The sequence below is a fragment of the Botryllus schlosseri genome, chromosome 4 (assembly GCF_051294905.1).
Source record: "Botryllus schlosseri isolate E-star chromosome 4, Bs_hap1, whole genome shotgun sequence".
Classification (NCBI taxonomy): Eukaryota; Metazoa; Chordata; class Ascidiacea; order Stolidobranchia; family Styelidae; genus Botryllus; species Botryllus schlosseri.
Genome location: NC_137239.1, coordinates 23,608,800 through 23,630,616, shown reverse-complemented (window position 1 = coordinate 23,630,616; position 21,817 = coordinate 23,608,800). Strand labels below are relative to the sequence as shown.

At 40.6% G+C, this 21,817-nt stretch overlaps 2 protein-coding genes across 2 annotated transcripts; both read left to right on the top strand.

The window, feature by feature from the left end:
• Positions 1 to 220: 220 nt before the first annotated feature.
• On the top strand, positions 221 to 9,073 carry LOC145437501 (uncharacterized). The gene is made up of 5 exons (XM_080314764.1): positions 221 to 419; positions 1,040 to 1,218; positions 7,659 to 7,838; positions 7,897 to 8,194; positions 8,570 to 9,073. The coding sequence occupies exons 1-5, from the start codon at positions 305 to 307 to the stop codon at positions 8,989 to 8,991; spliced, it is 1,194 nt and encodes a 397-aa protein (XP_080170890.1). The 5' UTR covers positions 221 to 304; the 3' UTR covers positions 8,992 to 9,073.
• A 4,765-nt stretch (positions 9,074 to 13,838) lies between these two features.
• Positions 13,839 to 21,741, top strand: LOC145437493 (uncharacterized). The gene is made up of 4 exons (XM_080314753.1): positions 13,839 to 14,055; positions 17,693 to 17,880; positions 17,964 to 18,143; positions 21,012 to 21,741. Exons 1-4 carry the CDS (start codon positions 13,932 to 13,934, stop codon positions 21,714 to 21,716), a joined length of 1,197 nt encoding a protein of 398 aa, XP_080170879.1. The 5' UTR covers positions 13,839 to 13,931; the 3' UTR covers positions 21,717 to 21,741.
• The last annotated feature ends 76 nt before the right edge of the window (positions 21,742 to 21,817 follow it).

Sequence of the window (21,817 nt, the reverse complement as noted above, 5' to 3'; positions counted from 1 at the left end):
TGCTACTTGATTGTCCAATTAACACACTGTCCATTCTTAGCAGTATCAATCAGTTTACAAAACTCAAGTGCGTCTAGTTCATCTTTTTGTTCTATCCGGACATACGTATTCAACTCATAGTGTCAGGCCACCGCTAGCCTCCTTACGAGACTTAACAATGTTGGCAAATCCCTAATTAACACCGTAATGAACTACTGCATTTCGGAAATCCTATTCTTTGAATTTCGCAATATCCAACTTCAGGATTTTACTTGCAGATTTATTCTACTGTACGATACAGCTTTACTATCTAATTGGCTGCAAAATGTTCTCAACAAAATCAAACATTATGATCGGTTTGACTTTGGCACTTTTCTTAGTGATATCAACTGTTAGCGCCCAGCAGTGCACTGTTGATGGAACACAATATATATGTACAGGTAACGAATCTTTCGAGTTCACGTAAACTTATACGTCACGTGCGTGAATTATAAACTTCGAAATACGGCTTTATCAGACTCGAGCTGTCTGAAGCAGGCAGGTAATTCCACTAAGAAATATATATTTATGTGCAGTAAAAACGTTAAGAAACCTATACGATTAGGTTCTACTAAGTGAAGTGGTTGGGGGTAAATTGAATACAGTCTAGCTTGAGGTCATTTAGGAGTAGACGTATCTTCTAAACTACGGTCAATTCGCCAAAACGAATGTCATACTCGTCATCGGCAACCTTAAAATCCCCAGAAAACACTGTTAAAGGGTCTGCCAAAAGATATTTTTCATTTTGTTGGCCAGCGTAATTCACCAAATGACTTATTTCAAACAATGAAGATGTAGTCTGATAATACCGATCAACGATAGTGCTTTCCATCGTTTTGAATTGCTGGGGCAGTCAAATGATCCGATTTAATCCCTATGTTTAACAATGAATTCGAAGATTATTTTGTCTTTAGTAACACGTTGATGCAAGTGAGTATGTTTCAGGGGCGCGTTTCTTAGATAGTATTCTTGACATGAACTGCTGCGATTCCTAATTTAACACCACGATGCGTTGTTTCAGATGTGTCGGAAGTTCCTGAATCTCTCGACCCGTTAACAGATTCCCTCATTATCCGGGACTCACCCAATCTTACGAATATAGCATTACTTCCTGCTGGTATTGTCAGCCTCACGTTAGATAACGTAGGCGTGACAAACTTCGATGGTAATGCGATATCGGGCGTCTCATCTACTTTGAAAGTAAGTCTATCGATTAGAGGTCTACATATCACAATTGCTTTGCGAGATTTTCAGTGACATGTCAGGAAAGGTGTCACATGCACTAAATAGTAAATTGGGTTTGATTCTGGTGCGGATCTACGTGTAAAGCACCACGATAGTCTGTAGATCAGGGGTCACCAACATGCGGTTCGCGGCCCGCGACTTGATTTGAGATTTCGAAAGAATGCTAAGAAAAGCATTTTGAAATGCTGAAATTGATTACAGTTTCAAGATATTGTTATTGTTGTTGTTGTTGTTGTTGTTGTTGTTGTTGTTGTTGTTGTTGTTGTTGTTGTTGTTTAAAAATGAACTATTCTCCTGTGCCCAACATCACTATTCCCCACTAACTAAACGGGTTTGGCGATGGCAACAGCATATCCCATCGAGAGAAAATAAGCTGACATGAATGGGCGTTATAGGCATGGGCACATTGCCTTTGACGTGCAATGGCACAAACACTGCCAAGACAGATAGATGCCTAGAAAACGGCTTAGGGCTTCGCCATAGAATCAAGTTTCTCGTGGAGATGGTCTTTCAGCTAGTTACGTCTCTCGCTAACAGCCCCAATATATCGATTCCTTAGTCGCTGAAAAGCGTTGTCAGGTATCGCGTACAGCTCAAAATTCAGGATAAAATAAAATTGATGATCATGATTTTTGTTGTATTTGTATTCCTTTGATAAAACCTTATTTTGTGGTAACTCTATGCCCATCTCCAATGTTAGATAGCACAGCGTTCTACTGACATGAAGTTTTAAATCGGGGTTGCTAAGGTGTGTGACCTATTTCAGTGCTCTTCAACCTTTTTCGACGCGGTACACCCTTTTAACGTTTGCTCAAAACTCGTACACCCCTGTTCATTAGGGGTCTCCAAAAATGACTTTTTTCAAAAATCGTACTGGCTATACTTGATAAAATTGTTAGGTTACCTAACTTAAGCCTACACACCAAATTTGGTTCAATTCCAACCAGTAGACGCATTGCTACGGGAGAAGAAAGTTTCTATTTATTATATAAAAATAAATAACGAAAAATTTGAAATTTTTCTGTTCACCCCATGAAAGTATTAGGTTGTCTATAAAAACGATGTTCTTCAAATTTGGTTCAATTCCAACCAGTAGAAGTGGAGTTATTGCCGTCAAAAAATTTGGATTTGAATAAAATAGTATTTGGTTAGAAAGTCTATTCGCAGTCAGTTAGGCCGCCCACCACGCAAATTGGAATTTATTTCGTGTCAGCCCAAAAACAGCTTGATATTACGAACGATAATCAACCTAAATGTAACAGTATTGGGGAGAGAGTAGGTAAAGCTACTGCTGCAGAAGCGGTAATTCAGATCAGCGATGATAGCAGGCGCACCAGCCTACTGCGTATCAGGCCTGCCCCACATCACACACAGTCGATAGTAGCACATGGGCTGCAAGAGATGTCAGTAACCTCAGATCGTATGCCGCTATACACAGTCTATTGTCGCTAATTTGCATCACTAATAACAAAATACTAAATTGCAAATGTATGGCGAAATTTTGGACATAAAATCGGCATTTTAAAACAAAAGGGTTTCGATTTCAACATGGAAGCTGTTTCGACCCTGGCTGGCTACGTCACTTCATTTATGTGCATTGCGGCATTTATTAACGTCAGGTAGGAAGTACCGATTCTGGTTTCCTCAAAACTCACTAAAAGACAAATGACTAGCTGAACAGTCGGGCTCTTCAAAAATGACTTTTTTTCTCAAATCGTACTGGCTACTTGATAAAATTGTTAGGTTACCTAATTTAAGCCTACACACAAAATTTGGTTCAATTCCATCCAGTAACCGCTTTGCTACAGGAGAAGAAAGTTTCTATTTATTATATAAAAATAAATAATAAAAAATTTGAAAATTTTCTGTTCACCCCATGAAAGTGTTAGGCTGTCTATAGAAACGATCCTCACCAAATTTGGTTCAATTCCAACCAGTGGAAGCGGAGGTATTGCCGTCGGAAAATTTGGATTTGAATAAAATAGTATTTACGGTGACCGATTCTTTGTTTATTTATTATAGTTGTGCTCACCGTAAATGCTATTTTATTCAAATCCAAATTTTTCGACGGCAATAACTCCACTTCCTCTGGTTGGAATTGAACCAAATTTGGTGAGGATGGTTTCTATAGACAGCCTAACACTTTCATGGGGTGAACAGAAAATTTTCAAATTTTTTATTATTTATTTTTATCTAATAAATAGAAACTTTCTTCTCCTGTAGCAAAGCGGCTACTGGCTGGAATTGAACCAAATTTTGTGTGTAGGCTTAAATTAGGTAACCTAACAATTTTATCAAGTAGCCAGTACGATTTGAGAAAAAAAGTCATTTTTGAAGAGCCCTACTGAACACATGTTTGTTAACTGCATACTTTTCAACACCAAACGGAACCATTGGTCTATTGCCGACGACTAAATGAATAGGAGAAATATTTGCTTATGACATCACAATCAAGCGGTGTACAGTAGTACACTTGAGATAACATCGTACCATATAGCTCATTAACCTGTGCGTCAACCTGTACTGACCCATAAACCTGCCTTTGTGATAGCTAGCCATCGGCTCATTTTAATTCGGATCTGGTACACCCCTGTACATCCCATCCGAGTGGTACACCCTTTGCGAATTCTGGTACACCCTAGGGTGTACGAAAACCCCGGTTGAAGAGCACTGACCTATTTTATATCGATATTGAATTCATGCGGCCCGCGGCTGCTACGAAATTTGAAAAGTGGCCCGCGACCCGTTTTGAGTTGGCGACCCCTGCTGTAGATTAATAGTAATCTGTTAAATTTAGATCTGGACCAAATCTGCTAAATCGCTAAGAATTTGTATGCGGTATTTGCTAATAGAATATGACCTTTTACTATACAGCTGTTAGGTGCTTGTAAATACATCCTAATAACAGGATCACCAGCTTACCTTTAATTCGGTGGATAGCGCATCGCCCAATTACATGGTTTGTCCGGACTTGGATCGGTATTCGGTATATCCCAGTGGCGGCTCGTGACAATATCGGGTGGTGGGGCAAGGGCTGCAAGCGACCTTTTATCAAGATGACGTCACAATGGCGTTTTCCAACGTAAACAAGTAACTTAATGATGGTACGATAACATGAATTTCCCGGCAACAGTGATTTTAACGTATGTGCCACGAGAGGTCCGCTGGTGAGCTGTGACTTGAAGTGTGGTAACTGCGTAAACGGCGTACGGAACAAATATTCAACACGGTTCATGTTCGCACTAGACCTGACTAATTATCTGCAGAAATGGAAATGACTGTAACTCGAGAGATAGCGTAAGCCTAATTGCAAAGGTCAACGAGTTCGGACAGATACGCAATTGTTATCTCATAGATTGGGCCTGTCATATTGAATCCAAAACATCATTCTGAAGAACTAAGAATAGCAGCCTCGGAAATTCGGTCTCGGTACAGCATAAGAGATTTTGGCCTTGAAACTGGAGACTGTAACACGACACATACGGCTTTATTACTGTCTTTAGGTCTGCTGCGAAATCGCATTTGGAAAATATATTACCGAATAAATACGTGGATGAAAGCCTTAAACTTAGTACACTGTTACGTGAATCATCGAGAAGTGGCCTCATGGCCCTTTTCGGTATGGTACACTGTCAAAATTAACGCGAACAGACCAACACCGAATTTTGCGTAAAATTTACTGAGGAATAGGCTGATCAAGTGATCAGCTGTTAGCCGCCATCGAAAACGAAATAGCTATCGCGCTTGACAGGGGGTTGTAAGCAAATGGCTTGAAGGCCACAATTTCACGGTGAAATTGACATTGGAGAATATAATATCAAAGTAAATATTTGAATGCAAACTGAGAATGATATCATCATCTCAGTTAACGTTACCGCAGATACACCGGCTTTTGCGTGAAATCCGCAATGCGTTGTAGGCTAAAGTGGCAGATCGTAGCACATCTTTACCATACTCGACCTTGATAACGAAATTACTGTCCTAATCATTGAGTGTCAACCTTGAGACTTGGCACAGCGTTCTATACTAAAATCAAGACATACCGTGCAAAAGCTTATGACGGATCTAGGTAAGGAGCATCGTTAAAATCAATAGAGACCAATACCAGCTTTGCGTATAATCTGTTAGCGATAAATGACGAGTCAGCTCTCACTCGAATTAGGAAACGAAATTACCACTAACACAGTTCAGTCTTCAGTGACAAACTTAAAACTTGGTTCAGCGTTCGATACTAACATTAAGACTTACCGTGCCAAATGCCATAACCGATCTCAGTATTGAACATCGTCAAAATCAATGGATACCAATACCGGCTTTTGAGTAAAATCTGTTTGCGATACATGACGGATCAGCACACACTCAACTTCGGAAACGGAATTACTACCCTAAACTTTAAGTAGAAACCCTGAAACTTAGGACAGTGTTAAATACCACCATCACGACATGACATACCAAGTTTCAAGAGTTTTCATGGTGTGAAACACCATCAAAATCGACCTATACCAGCAAAGGTCGACTAAACGCATATGACGGTAACCGAGTTCAGCTATAGATACGATTGTTACATCACACCTTAGGGGCACAGAGCTATTGTGCCCCGGTTGCTCGGTAATTTTATGAATAGGAGAGAGTAAATCACCGTTTCTTTATTGTGCGCGGCTTTGAGAGAATAGACAGTGAAAGCTTGTTATGAGCGCTACCGGGGCATGCCCCGGCTAGGCATTCGCAAAGCGAAAACACAGAAGAGAATTCGATTTTCGCAGAGACTTCGCTATATATGGGCATTTACAAGCGAAAGGACAAGAATAATACGATTTTCGCTGTGATTTCGGTATATATAGATTGGTGTGCGTCTATAAATGGTAAAGAATCGTTATCGAACAGAATTTTAGGTGGGGCAATGCCCCAGTTGCCCTATAGGACGAGCCGCCACTGGTATATCCTATACCTCAACGCAATGATGGTCAGAAACGCGGTACTCAAACCTGTTCGGAATACTCAAGTATTAGAGTTTTTGCCTGCACTCCTTACTCAAGGGACTCTGTTTTAGGAATACTTCCACTAGAAGAAATCTTTGCCAAAACTACCTAGATATTACAATTCAAATTGTGCAAGTTTAAAGTAGTTTGTGGGAAAGTTTGCATCACCGTTTATGAGAAAAATGCTTGAAATATCCCCTGTATCACTGATTCACTGTAACTCAGGGGTTCCCAACCTTTTCCCAACCCTATTCCTCCAATCCTTTTTACTGAGAAACTGCTCCATACAGTTACTTAAAGATGATAAATTAAAAAGTTATTGATTTAAAAACATGCAAAAGGCTCATGGCCCATAGGGTTGAGGGGGGTAACTCCTGTTTCAATTCAACTGAAGATATTTTCGAATATTCTGCCCAGCGTTTGTAGCGTCATTATATTAATTTGGCATTTTTTTTTCCAAATCATAGTTTTTTAACCGGATCGCGGAACGCAAAAATACCCAATCAGTAAATGCTGCAAACTCAAAATGTCGGAGCAAGTCCGAGGATGATGTAAATATACAGTTGCTGTGAATGTACGACTAGGTGAGGATTACGCAGACAAATCGCAATTTCTGGGCTTGAAAACAGGCTTTATGTGTATACGTCATTTGGCATTGCTGATATTATGGACGATGCGAACCACGACAGGTTGTGGGTTCTGTGAACGCGAAGTTTTATGAAAGTCTCTCCATGAACAGGAACGGGTACACGAACCTATGACGTTACGTAATGTCCCTATGCCTATTCCAAACAAATTTACTTTCAGTCGTACATGCCCAGATATATGTTTATTTAGAATGACTATAATCGTACATTTTCAGTCCCGCTTATCGCAATTAGCAAAATGCGGTTTGGAATTTTGGTTCTATTGAATAATATATTCAAATTGAAATAAACTCGGACATTTTCGGCTGACACTATAGTCAGGGGAAATCGCCAGTACCTATAGGAGAGAATTGAAACGAATATTGTATATCAACAATAGCATCACCACATTTTGTTTCGATAGGAGTTGCATTGTAAAGCTGTTTTGTCTTCCTGCCCACACCCCTGTCTGTAACTCTGTATAAGATATTGCTGATGAATACAAAGGATTAATAACAGGGTTCCTCTTAGCTTTGTGTTGAAATATACTTTCTGTCATGGCCACACAGTTACCATCCAATGAATCATGGCCATTGATGTTATGACCACTGGGAAATGCTGGTGTTTTGCTGAAAATGTTCACAGGGTAGAACTTGTCAAGGTTCAATGGCGAACGTGGACCAATAATGGTTCGCATACCGAAAGCGAACGTTCGTACCACCTCTAACTGATATAGGCTACGTACACTTTGCACTAAATGATGTCACTGCATTTTTACTTCAAACAACAGAGGCTAGACATTCACTTTGCTTCTAAACTTCAACAACTCCACCTACAAAAGCCCCAGGAACCATCCGCCGCAGCTCTGGAGGAAATTAAAATTCGGAATTGCAGTTTATTCAGTGACATCGACGGAATCTCGCAGTACATAAATCTGCAGTCAATCACAATCACTTCCACGGGATTAAAGGTTTGGACCGAGTGAGATAGCAATACTCGCAATATTTTTCGCAACGATTTCATCGCAGGCAATAAGCGAGTGCTTGTTTGACGGCCTCGGCAATGTGCTGTTTTTGGATGTGTCGTACAACAATTACCTGTCCTCGATACACGAAAACGCTTTCGAGGACATGCATCGTTTAAGAACGTTGAACATGAGCGGATGCGCTCTGCGAAAGCTGTACGGCAATTACTTCAACTCGGCGTATGAGAGTGGGAGTTTGCAGCTGGTGAAGGCTCTCCTCAATCCGTACCAGTGCTTCGAAATGTGCGACTTCACTACTTGGTATTGGAAGCATACGAGCTTCTACAAATATAGTTATATTGGTACGTATATGTCGTTATTACTCATGTTGCTTGAAATGTATCATAATCTCATATCGAATGATGATACATCCATAACGCGCGTTTGTGACTGGAAAAACTATAGTCGTTTTCAGTCGATGTCATTCTTTGAAGTTTTACCGAAGGTAAATATTTTGTCATGCCACTTCTTGGCGCTGTACCTACCATTCTAATAATGTCACGGTCATTTTTGTAGCTTAGATAACAAAGTGTGTCGACCAAAAATTTTCTCGTTACCTGACTATATCTGAAACATGTCGTATGGTTCTGTTTCTCTGCTACAATGTTTTAATCATGAACAACATCGCATAGCCACTGAAGATATTTGTTGACTTTACTGTGTTTTCTACCTTCCAGGTTCTTGCACAATGGTCCGCTACAACAACATATATGTATACGCAGTCTACGATCTTAATCGGTACGAATCTGGGTGTCCACCTCTGTTTTGGATAATATTCGGTTCGATACTAGGCGTTATGGTGATCATGGGAATCGCGGCATGCATCCTGGTGGCGGTATGCCAAATTGACTACAAAAAGTACTGTTGCTTTTGGCGAGGAAGCCGACGAAATCGACGGAATTCTTTCCCCAATGGGACCGCGGTCAACGCCGAGGTCGATACGTATCACTTCGACTTTGCTGGGACTCATAAAACAAACGTGTCAATGTACGAGGACACCCCTCCGACGTACGAGGAACTTACGGTGCCCCAGCCAACCTCTGGCACGTCAACGAATATACCTGGGGGCGAATCGCAGCCAACACCGTCGACAATCTAAGATCCATATTTATATTATTCTTGAATTCAGTTTGAATACATCGCGGCGTGATCTGCGAGTGACATCATAGTCCCAAAAGAAATTTTGAGCTGATATGACAGTGGGAGTGGAGAGGGACTTTGGCTCATTTTCCGAAGCGGAGCATAGGCCTATCAGTATCTACATTTTCCTAAATAGATACTCGTATATGTACACTAGAGCTCTTCAAAAATGACTTTTTTCTCAAATCGTTCTGGCTACTTGATAAAATTGTTAGGTTACCTAATTTAAGCCTACACACCAAATTTGGTTCAATTCCAACCAGTAGCCGCATTGCTACAGGAGAAGAAAGTTTCTATTTATTATATAAAAATAAATAACAAAAAATTTGAAAGTTTTCTGTTCACCCCATGAAAGTGTTAGGTTTTCTATAGAAACGATGTTCACCAAATTTGGTTCAATTTCAACCAGTGGAAGCGGAGTTATTGCCGTCGAAAAATTTAGATTATGAATAAAATAGTATTTACGGTGACCAATTCTTTAATTATTTATTATAGTGGTGTCCACCGTAATTACTATTTTATTCAAATCCAAATTTTTCGACGGCAATAACTCCGCTTCCACTGGTTGAAATTGAACCAAATTTGGTGAAAATCGTTTCTATAGACAACCTAACACTTTCATGGGGTGAACAGAAAATGTTCAAGTTTTTTGTTATTTATTTTTATATAATGAATATAAACTTTCTTCTCCTGTAGCAATGCGGCTACTGGTTGGGATTGAACCAAATTTGGTGTGTAGGCTTTAATTAGGTAACCTAACAATTTTATCAAGTAGCCAGTACGATTTGAGAAAAAAGTCATTTTTGAAGAGCCCTAATGTACAGTTGTACACGTGTATATAATATACATATTGAATGACACAAAAGATGAGTTCAAGATATTTTGACATCACCAGGCTGCTGACGGGCAACGCGCCAATGAAATTCATTTCGATGTATCGCAGTTTTGGACTTTTACACTACTTCACAATGCTTCGAGAATGTGACTCACCAATGCGGCACTTCCGAATGCCCGATTACGATTATAATTGCAGCAAAATCTAGAAGTCGCTTATGATTACGATTAAATGGCAAGTTAATCGCTGACGATTTGTCTACCTGGCCAATCTTTGTTGCCGGCATAATCGGGCATCTGCTGAGCGCCGGTACCGTAACTAAACTGCCGTGGTCTGAAAAGCACAATTCCTTCATAATATCGGCCTACAACTATCCGAACTTCATGCTCTGCGTGACTGCCTGCGTGCCAGAAATTTCGCAAAGGGTTAAGCAGTGAAGATGCGCAGTCGCGCAGTCGTGACAGCATAGAGGTAGCTAGAGTGGAACAGGGAGTTTCGGAAAAATCATTTACCTGCCGTTCCATTACCGTGGCTTTGTGAAGAAAAGGGCTGTGGGGCCGAAATTTTTTTCCCGGTTTTATCTTTAATTTGAGACCACGTCATAATTAGAACGCAGTGCCCCTTTAAGAGTAATGGAATGATGTATAATTGTATATATATTCATATTCACATTTCAATATGAATATATTATTCAATTGTATATTGAAGAAGCTCTTCAATTGTATAAATCATTGCTAGAAACCAAATAGGCCTACCTATAGTAAGCCGACCGTTTGTGAATCGCCACATACTTCGGAAAGAGTCCCTTTTTGTGGATGTTATGTTTAAAATCTCGTGAAAAAATGCACCGTTGCAGAAAGGAGGTTCTGGGGGTCAAGTCAGTCGCAACAAGAACTAATGACAAAACCAACCCTAGCCTAGAGATCACGAGAGGTCACATCAGGGATGATCCATATAGCCTTGTAAATTCACGACACAATGTTCAAAAATCCACTCCTCTATACAATGGATAGGCAACGCATTACTATAGTGTGACGATGTTTTGCCGTAAAATGTATTCATATCTCATTTTAAAACCGCTAGATGGCACCCAAGAATCTGCGGATTTTAGGCCACGAAAATATGGTAACCCTACGTCTACAAGCTTGCCCGGTGGAAACAGCGAAACAACCGCAGACTGCTGTCAACTACTTCGCACGTCGGACGAATTCACGTTGATTTCCTCTTCCTTTTGACACGTCTAACTGTAAAAACGAGGTTAAAGTTCTAAGACATCACCTGTACACGTACAGTTTCCGAAGTATATTTCTGTGATGCAGCATTACTAAAGAAATAGTCTCAAGACAGAGGTCGCGTCGAGAAAGTACAACAGTGTAGAAATGCGTGCCATAAATTTCGCAGTGGGTTAAGAACCGATGACGACTGATGAGCAGGCCTGTTTATTTTTGGATATTGGGTTTTATTTTTGGAGATTCTCCAAAAATAAGATTTGAAAACATCCAAAAATAAGCTCTTTTTGGATGATGTTTTTTCAGGTTTTTTAGTGAAATAAACGAGTCAGAGCAGCTGAAATACTGCTGCAACAACCAGGGAACTCATAAAAACACGCAAGAAACAGCATGTATGTGTGAGAGGGGGTCTCCGAAGCGCTAAAAGTACTTCCCCTTACTGGATTGATCAGAGGCGTGGCGACAAGGGTTGAACAGGCAGCAGCGTAAGAAATTGTGCGAGTGCGGTGCGGGCTGCACCACTTAACCTTGTGGCGCAGGCCGAATACCGCCAGCTCTACAAGAATCACCTCGTCCACACGACAATGGGACTGAATAGCTACATCAGACGGCAACAGAACTTGATCCGAGAGATGAAAAGTACCTGCCCCAAGTTTGTTGACACCGGTTGATTGGCAATTGGGAACGTGAGCACTTGCTGGGCTAAGTTCACTGAGGCACACAACTTCGTGGAGGATCAGGGGCGTGCAGTCCTCGACCTCGAAGGCGTTCGATCAGGCGACCAGTCCTCGACGAAGAGGAGACACACCACACGTTCGATACAGCCGGGGGCCTATTGCAGGGCTCATCGACGGCAATAAGAATATCGAAGTTGCCGACAATGAAAGGTCCTGCCCTGTCTATAACACCAAGTGGTGCAACCTCGTGGGCCGTGAGAGAGGACACAACAAAAACTTCTTGCTCTTTTTGATTCTGATAATATAAACAACAATGATACATAGGCTACTTTATTTGCGGCTCCGTGAATTGATCCACAAACACCGAGGTCGGCTGTCGATCAAGTGAACATCCGAGTAAATACAGAATATCGAAGACCAATTCCAATCCATGTCTTTCCGATACAAAATGGACGTCACTTCCAAGAGCATTATTGACCAGCGCTTGTCAGGAGAAAAGGCTTGGAAGATTGAAGAGTTTGAAGCCATCCGACAGTTCTTTGGGCCTCTATCGGCTCGATGTTTCCCACAACTGCGACGGTCGAAGCCGATTTCTTGAAAATCAAGTGCGAGAAGGGTCTCTGAAGGGCGTCTGTCACTGATATTGGAGGGCATTCTCCAGGCCAAAGCCTTTATGATGAAAGTATTGGGAAGTTAGATCAAGATCACTAATGATGTCGATACGTTGGAGGACATGAATACATGATATAACATACTTCCGGTGAAGTTTTCTAGCGGTATTAGGGATATAAACACCTTCATTCCTTATTTTTGGAGATTCTCCAAAAATAAAATTTGAAAACATCCAAAACTAAGCTATTATAGTTATTTTTGGAGAAATCCAAAAATAAACAGGCCTGCTGATGAGTGATCTCGATGCCACAAGATATGTAAGTGCAGCTGGACTGGAATGGTAAATTCCATGAAAATCGACAGTCCGAATACGGGGAATTTGAGAAGAAATTGGCTGCTGCAGAATATATTTCTTATCTTTACCTTGTTACATTTACCTTCTTTTATTTCTTCTTGCATTCGAATTGGTTCTTGCGTTTACCTTACGTAGCAATTGGAAAGTTTATCTGAGTCAGGCTATTTTGGATAGGAATTTAGCAATTGAACTCGGGAATCGAGTTCACGTGAACGTTTCATGCACGACGATGGTGCGTCGTGATCGTGAACTTGATAATTATTCACGCCAGCACAGGTCACGTTCAACTCCCGACGGACAATGGTGCATACGTCCCTTATATTTGTATTGTATAGGCTAGTATTAGTAATAACTACGAAGACAATGTTGAGAAATAGTTGCAAAAAAATAACGAATGAACAGAAAATACAACTTTTAAAAGAGAATTGAAAGATATTGATGATACCTACATCTTAGTACTAGTAAATAATAGTAACTTTAAACGTCATTACAAATTACCCACCCAAATCGGAGTTACGAAGGATTAAGCTTAATGAGTAAATCTTTCCTGCATGTCGAACCGGTCGAACTATTGAAAACTTTCAGCAAGGAAGCTGAAACAGCCGCTAAGGCCATTTTCATTGTATCGCGAAATTGCCCAGTCCAATTGTTCAGTTTTGACCAGCCGGGCTGAACGAAGTGTCCCACGGTGCTTTGGCGTCATTTCAGTCGAATTTTAATCACTTGGCTCCCAGATGGAGATTCCCAGTATCTCCACACAACAATAGTCACTATTTCGTAGACTCCACTTCATTGTGAGTGAAAAATTTGGTATTTGGATTTTTGTGCTGCGACTCTTTTAAAACTGCCTTTTGCGACATGCGACTCGCACTTGTAACAAGTCTGGCCACCACTGCGTTAGAAAGTCTCTGAAATTAAAAGAGTATATAGTAATCATGGGATAACACAGAATAAATTGAACTCTCTATAAATATGCGCAAATACTTGAGATGACATAATCTTTGCTTTCTCGCGTGTTTATATGATTTACCTATATAGATAAACTGGAATTTTTCAATGATTAACCAAAACGACACAAAGAGTCCTATAATATATGCCTGCGATATGAAATCGAGCGGTTTGCTACAGACTATAACGTCCATGAAGAATCATGCTTCTGCGTAGTTTATTCAAAATTCGTATTGCCGTGTCATGAGATTGAAGGCGGCGCTTATGCTAGGTACCTTCGCCTACGTATGTGGAGTTCCATCAAACTGTGGCTGCGTTAAAAAGATTCAATGTGAGTGCAAGGATAATCAAACAGTGATCTGCAAAGGTGAGTTCCGAACGCCAAAAAATGAGTATGAAAAGTGGCCTATATAGCAGGGTTTTGAATGCGGGATACGGGATATGGGATATACATTGATAGGCAGTTGGAACATGTCATCATTTCACGCGAATCCCCGAAACCGATGATGTATAGCTCGTGTGTATAAAACAATGCTAATTATTAAGAATATTTTTTGATTGAATTAAACAGTAAGGTTATTTTTACATACAAGGATTCTACTTACTAGGATGCTTATGTTCGTGGACAGCTCCTAGTGCATGAGCGATTGAACACCTAGTGTCAACCCAGAGGCAACATCTTAACAAATAAAATAGTCTTTAGTGTAAAGTGGTTTGGAGACACGCAAGGTAATTGCCTATCGATTAACATCATAGTATATAGTCAATGAGCCAACCTTATCATTGCGGAGAAAACAGTTTCTGGAAATTGTGCCTCTATTACAGCAATATTATTCGTTCTACGACAGGAGTGTATACGGCCAGCCAGACGGTTTCATCCGGCCCGCGAAGCAATTCCGAATAGGTTGAAAAATGCTGCATCACATATCTAACAAAAATTTGGATTTTTAAAATGGAAATACTTCTAATAAATAATCCCTCACGAAAGCAATTGTAGAGTATTTTCATAGCCCACATTATAACCATTAGACCAGTGGTTCCCAACCTATACCCCCCCCCCCCCCTTCAAGGGCGTGAAAAGGGGGCGAAGAAGCGGTCAACTGAAAAAAATTAGCGATCTGCGCGATTTACCTCCAATTCACGCATGTTTCTCAATATATTTCATATGTTTTAATTCTCTCATCAACATCATAACCTTCCACGCCATCAAACAATCTGTTGGGGTTGCTAGCATCCCGGTTGGATTTTGTGATATGACGATAAGGGGGGTGCGAAATTTTTCACTATCATAAAGGGGGGCGTGTCTAAAAAAAGGTTGAGAACCACTGCATTAGACGGTGGTGTTGTGGTTTCACTCAAGTCAGGCTAGGTCGCTCACATTTACGCCCAATTCCGAGAAGGCACAAAAGTGCATACATAGTTATGGAAACACGAACCCAAAAATAGCTATACACAGTAGCGAAAACGCCAATGCGAAACCCATATATGCAGGTTACATGGAGAATGTTATAGAAAATTCAAATATGTGTGGTCAGCCTTTGTATTACTCACAACGAACACGCAGGGCTGACGCCATAGTATACGACTAGAACAATTGGAGCATAGAAATATGGCAACTTATATCATCGTCAGAGACGCTGCTTTGGCCGTTTGTAACTGAATTCAACCACCACCCCCAGTCATCGTATTATTGCCAATTCCAATTTTTACGAATAGTGATGCAGTGACTAGAGCCCTTATATGATCTGAATATATCATACACTATTGTCCATATAGGCGTGATTGTGATTGTTTGGTGACCTTTGAAAGAAATGCAACTATATGCCATAGCCTCTACTATACTGCCAAGTACTCTTTTGATTGCATGGGATTTAGCGAAGTTTGTTTGAAAGTCTCAGTAGCTTTCACGGATTACGTTTGTGACGAGCTGTGGGCTACTATTAAACAGTTTCGTCACAGAAGATTCACACCGTTGTGACGTACGGCCAAAGTCTGAAAGTGGATTCTCTATTGCGCCACCGTGCGGAAAAATACATTCCGGACTTTTGAACATAACATAATATCGTTGGGTTATATTTTTCATCGGAACAAGTCACACAAAATGTACAATGCGATAAGATTCAACGCGATGTCATGAACAGATAGGAGGATGTCGAACGACACGCATCAGTAGCGATCCTTTACTCTAACATCCACCTCGGCCTAGAGTGCCCGATGTCACAGTTTTTTTCGATGTTGATCTTTTTTGAAGCCGCGGCCCTTTCTACTAGTTCTTTCCATTCCTTGTGAGTGCTTTCTTTCGTCGGGTCTTTTACTGGGCTTTTTTGAAGTTGCGACCATAAAAGTTTGGAAACCAACGGATGTGCAACCTGATGGCGCGGACCGGCATTTCGTCCCATTAATAGTCTTATCCGTGTGACATGAACATTACTTTGCGACATTCAAATATTTTCCCTACATGTTCAAAGTCATCTCCACCAGCTCTACCGCTAACTTTGATCACGTGGGCTGAGAGATGGAAAACATTTTTATAGTGATTTATGGAAGAACCAATATTATTGACTGAGTTCATTCACAAAATTTAACAACCACAGGCACAATTGCACATAGAAACCAACTGCATATGTCCACCAGAAGTTGCATCGATCACACTATGGTTGGCCCCAGACCAGTGTTTTTGGGGCGTGAGTTGGCTTAAGTGTTGTTTCGACCTTGGCTACAACATACGGTGACATATCTGAACCGATATAACAGGGCTGTCAAACAAACGGCCGGCGGGTCAAACAATTTTATCCGGCCGTGAAGAAGTCTGTTGCAGACCAAATGAGAATACCGACCCCAGCAATCACCAGAGCTCAAATTACAGACGGCCCAATTATCTAGTTAATTCACGACCTAAGTTTAAAAAAATCCACTCCTGTATAAAATCGACACAGGCACACATGGCCAGTGTGACGTCATATGTCCATACCTTCTTTAAAAAAACGCCAGGGGGCGTTAGAGTGTGTCCGGCATTTTGTTCACGAAAATATGGTAACCCTACTATATACCACTATGAAAACTATTAGCAAAACCATATTTCTCTTAGTGGCAAGGAGCGTTAATTTCAATACTCGAAGAAATCTTCTCTATCACTATTCGACTCAAATGACGACTCGAATAAATACTCGATTCACAATCAAGTACTCGAGCCTTATAGCCATAGTCAAACGGATCAAGTTCGTTTTTCCCTCCGACTGGAAATATTACATATAATCAGTTTTCATCAAAGCCAAATGTCTTGGGTCAAGATTTCCGTTCAAGACATCAGACATGTCATACCTGTGTTTTATATGTAATACAAGGACAGTGGTCTACAGCAGGGGTTCCCAACCGGGGGGTCATGGGGGCCATGAGCCTTTCTCGGGGAGGTCATGAAAAAACTTGAAGAATATATCATCTCCAATTGATACTCCACTGTAACAAAAGAAATAAATTAACATTTAATAAGAGTACAGAAGTAGTATACAGAAAAATTTCATGTCATTACTGTTGCTTTTCCCATCAACATTTTGCTGTGAATGTGGGTTTTCAGCTATGTTACTTCTAAAGACAAAGCGGCGCAATGTCTTAGATATTCGATTTGACACGAGACCGGCTCTTTCCATCGCCAAACCAGCATTTAAGACATTGTCAGGGCAGAAACAATGTCAACGATCACGTTAACTGAATTGTAATAAAACTAAACGTAATTATGTTTATTGTGTGTTGTGTTTACATCATTCTATCACTCTATTAACTACTGGTCCCTGTATAAACCAGATTATTATTAAAAATAACGGTTCTTACTGGCTGGAAAATAAGTAGGCCATCAATTTCCTAAATTCTTCAAACGGGGCCACGCTGTGAAAAGGGTTGGGAACCCCTGATGTATAGGCAGATGATCCATAATACCCTTTAGTTTAGTGATAGTTTTTAACCCCTCGTTTCCCAGGATAACTCTCTGCATCTTCAATTGCTCGCAGATATCACGCATGTGCCATCATGCTTGCCATCAGACACGAAGTTCTTACACATAGTGAAGTCGCCAGGCTTCGTCGAATTGACAGCGGATGGCTTGAATACATATTCGTCACTCAAACTTCTCTCGGTCAGTGACACCGGACTTCGCGTATTCGATAAACACGCGCTTCGCAAATTACGTGATTTGGAGGTGGGATATGAAAAAGTGTTATTTGTAATATGGAGACTACGCGGTAGCATGAAAGTATGTGATTCCATGCATTTTGTGTTCAGACATTGGAAATCATAGCCGCGAAAGACATCAAAAGCTTTGCTAGCGGCACTTTCGAATTCAATGGAAATCTGAGGACGGTTAAACTCGAGAATTGTCCATCCTTTCGTACCTTGCCTAGCAGACTATTTGCTTCTCTGCCTTCTTTACAACGGTTGGATCTTAGAAATAATTCTATTCATGTAAGCATTGTACATATGTTGAATGGATTTGTGATATGGAACGATAATAGAGTATCATGCGTCGAATATTTTGAAATACTTAACATCGCTGTCATGTCTTCCAAACGTGATAAATCTGCCTTTGCCTTCCACTTACTTCATTACGAACGGCTGCACAAGTGCAAATGCAAACTTCAGTCTAATTGTTAATAAATAATTGAATAGATGAATATAGATTGAATACTATAAACATAAACATGCTACCAGTCAACTAAAGTACCAAATAACTATAGGTATATCAATAAAGACGCGGTTGACCAGGGTGTTGTTTCGTAATAATTCCTACGAATTCTGTATATACCGTGGGCTAACCAATATTTATTGTTGGCCTTGTTGGGTTTGTCAATATTTTTGTAGGCATTATGTCGATTTTGTACGTCATATCCCGTAGGCTTATATTGAAATATTGTTGGCAATATTAGCGATAATGCTGGGAAAGCGATATAGTCGCTGTACTCTGGACAGTGAACGGCCATCGGATTTATTCACTGCGCGCTGTAATATACTAGGGTCATACATGTCCTCCGACGACTCCCAAATATCCTCCTTTTTTGCAATTCGTCCTCCTTCATAACTTTGACAGCCAGGCGATTGTACAGGCACAACTAAATCGCCATAAATGACGCGAAATCTGGAATCTGAACGTTCGAGCGGGTATTTTGGGAGTCTAGTTTCAAATATGACCTTTTCTAGTCAATACAACAGTATTTCCCGTAAAGATTTTGAGATTACCCGTTTTCTCGTCCGATGATATAAATTTTGTGATTTGTTAAAGTATCCTCTTTTCCGGATATCAAAATATGGTAACCCAAAATATACTCAAACAAATGTTGTGAAACAGCACACCAGTAGCATCATCGATCGAAAAATTTATAGATGACTAACGCGAGTACGGCCAACAGAAATAATGAAAGTCTTATTATCGCTTTTATAAGGACCGTAACTGCTGCACCCCAACCCTCCGAATTGGGGGGGCGAGCTCGAAGGGGCCCAAAATTATTTCGTGTATGAACATAAATTATAGAGTATTTTTTTAAATTATGCAACTTTATTCAAATTTTTTCCGCGCTACGCGCGAGCTCCTGTTGCCATATATCTTGATTAGTGGGTGCCCTCTCCCCCGAGGAAAAATACGCATGATTTATAGAAATGGGCATTTCGTCAATATACATGTATGTTTAATTGTCCATAGGCGCCTAAATGGTTGTCGCCGAATGTTCCTGTCCACCCAATCTGAACCGCACAAAACAATTGCCATCCCGAAGAGAAAAATTATTTGCCACAGTGAAGAATTACCAATTTGAAACCGTGTGCGTCTTTTAGTTTAGTACGTTTGGGCGATTTCGATATCTTTTGACATGGCAGACAGGGGGTCACGAAATAACATCCTGTAACGAAGTCATTATACCAACGGGCACGCCCGAATATGTTAATTATTATTTACGGGCCCTACATTGCAAGAGAAAATCTCACTCTGCTCCACCGGTAAATCTCATTACGTGGGCAGAGAGAAGATAAAAAATATTTAGCAAGGTAGGCCTATATGCAATTGTTGATATTATAGATCGATTCAATCATGAATTATAGGAATTTTTCGCGCTCGGCGCGATTAGGCGATATAAACCGGCTAACTAATTAGTATAATAAATCTCGCTCAGAAGTCGCGGTGAAAACATACACCCTTATAGAGGGTCTGGGAGCGAAGGCCACCAGAAGTTTGGATTATCACCCTGTGGGGGGCCCGAGGTCAACGTTTTGGGGGGGCTAACGAAGTGCTGTTTCGAGCCTGGCTTTATACTAATATTACTACTAATACTATAGGGCTGAGCACAATGATTCGAGTAATCGAATCTCAATCGAGTATTAATTCTAATGATTCGAGTCTGGTAGTGGGAGATGATTTTTTCAAGTTCTGAAATTGTAAGGTCAACAAGAATTTCAGTTTCCATAATATTTTCCATAGGGGGAGCCTTGAAAACTCGATTGGTCCTAACTAGGGTTGCATTTAAAACAAACGGTGTTTTAAAACACTTTGTTTAAAACATGTTTTACACGGTGTTTTCAACAAATGCCTTTTTGAAAAAAACGAATTTTTTTTCAAACGTTATCTAATTATGCCATAATTGTGTAAATACGTCCTAAAAACCATGTAGTATGAGCCTACGGATGATTTGCACCCAAAATGTTCGATGTATACGATGTGGGGTGTCTGGAACCCTCGCAATCGTCGTCGGTTCAACAGTTTTTGCATGTAGATATAGATCATTTGCACGGAATGGGTGTTCTGATGATGATGACCACCGACCGAAAAAATGCCGCATAACGATGTAGTCCTGGTTAAAGATATTGTTGGTCTGTTTATGACAGTGATCGGAAGCCCTTTTCGTCGAAGGAGCCATATTTTCCTATATTTTCAATTGTCAATGTCAATCCACTGTGACATCACAATTAAATATTCGTGACGTCATGGCTAGAAAAAAACTTTTAAAAAAACAATAAAAACATGTTGTAAACAAGAGCCTTGTTTCAAACATGTTTGTTTTATATTTATTTTTGTTTTAAATGCAACCCATGGTCGTATCGCAGAATACGAAACGTGTAGTACAAAGTTACTGTGAATGTACTCGATCTATCCAAACCCTATATTAAGTCACAAAGCAGACGCAGTTAGCTTAGACTTCCCCGCGAAGTGCTGAGGCTGTAACTTCACTATAATTCGTACTCGCTTAAATTTAGCAGTAATGATGATCGTCATAATTACAAACAATGCACATTATGGTAAAAATTATTAATGTGGTGATACATTAATATATATTCTTCTTATCCCAGGAAATACGAGAAGATATCTTACAGGGATCTACGAACGTGCAAGTGATCGACCTGTCGGATAACACCTTTTTAAAACAACTCCCTCGGATGACATTCGCGCATTTGGAGCTGTTGAAACAGTTATCGGTCGCCAGCTGTGACCTGGAAGTGCTCTATCCCGAGCACGTAAAAACTCCGTACGAAAAAGGCTCATTGACTCATTTTAAAGCCGGTTCAAATCCGTGGAAATGCGATAATAGGATGTGTGACTTCGTGACCTGGTCAAGTAACACTGAATCATTCAGTGATATCGCTTCCGTGGGGAATTGCACGTCGCCAGAACACTTGAAAAATCATAGAGTGCTATCTTTGCAGCCCGCCGCATTGTGCCCCTCCCCATCACCAAGCCAAGCGAACGGCGCTGTTTTCATTGTTTTAGTTGTTATGGTCAGTTGCGTGCTCGTGGTGGCCGCTTGCTTCCTATTCGCTGGGCGCTTAGCGAAATCGTGCTACCCTGCTTCAACCTCACTCAATCCAGTAACTATCACTAACACTAGAAGAAATGGCGCTGAGAATTATAGCTGTTCTGACACACAAGACAGTCACAGGGAACCCGTAGCAGCTGGATCTGTAACTACGGATTCCGCAAGTCCTCCACCATGTTATGATGACCCTCCTTCTTACGATGAAGTGGTAAAGGATGGATTTGATTTTCAAGTGCAATAATAAAAAAATCGACGCTGGTTAAAAAGTCTCGCGTACTTGTGCTGATTGTGTGTGGTTACAAGTCGTTCCGCGTCGCGAAACGTTAGTTGAGATAGCGCAGA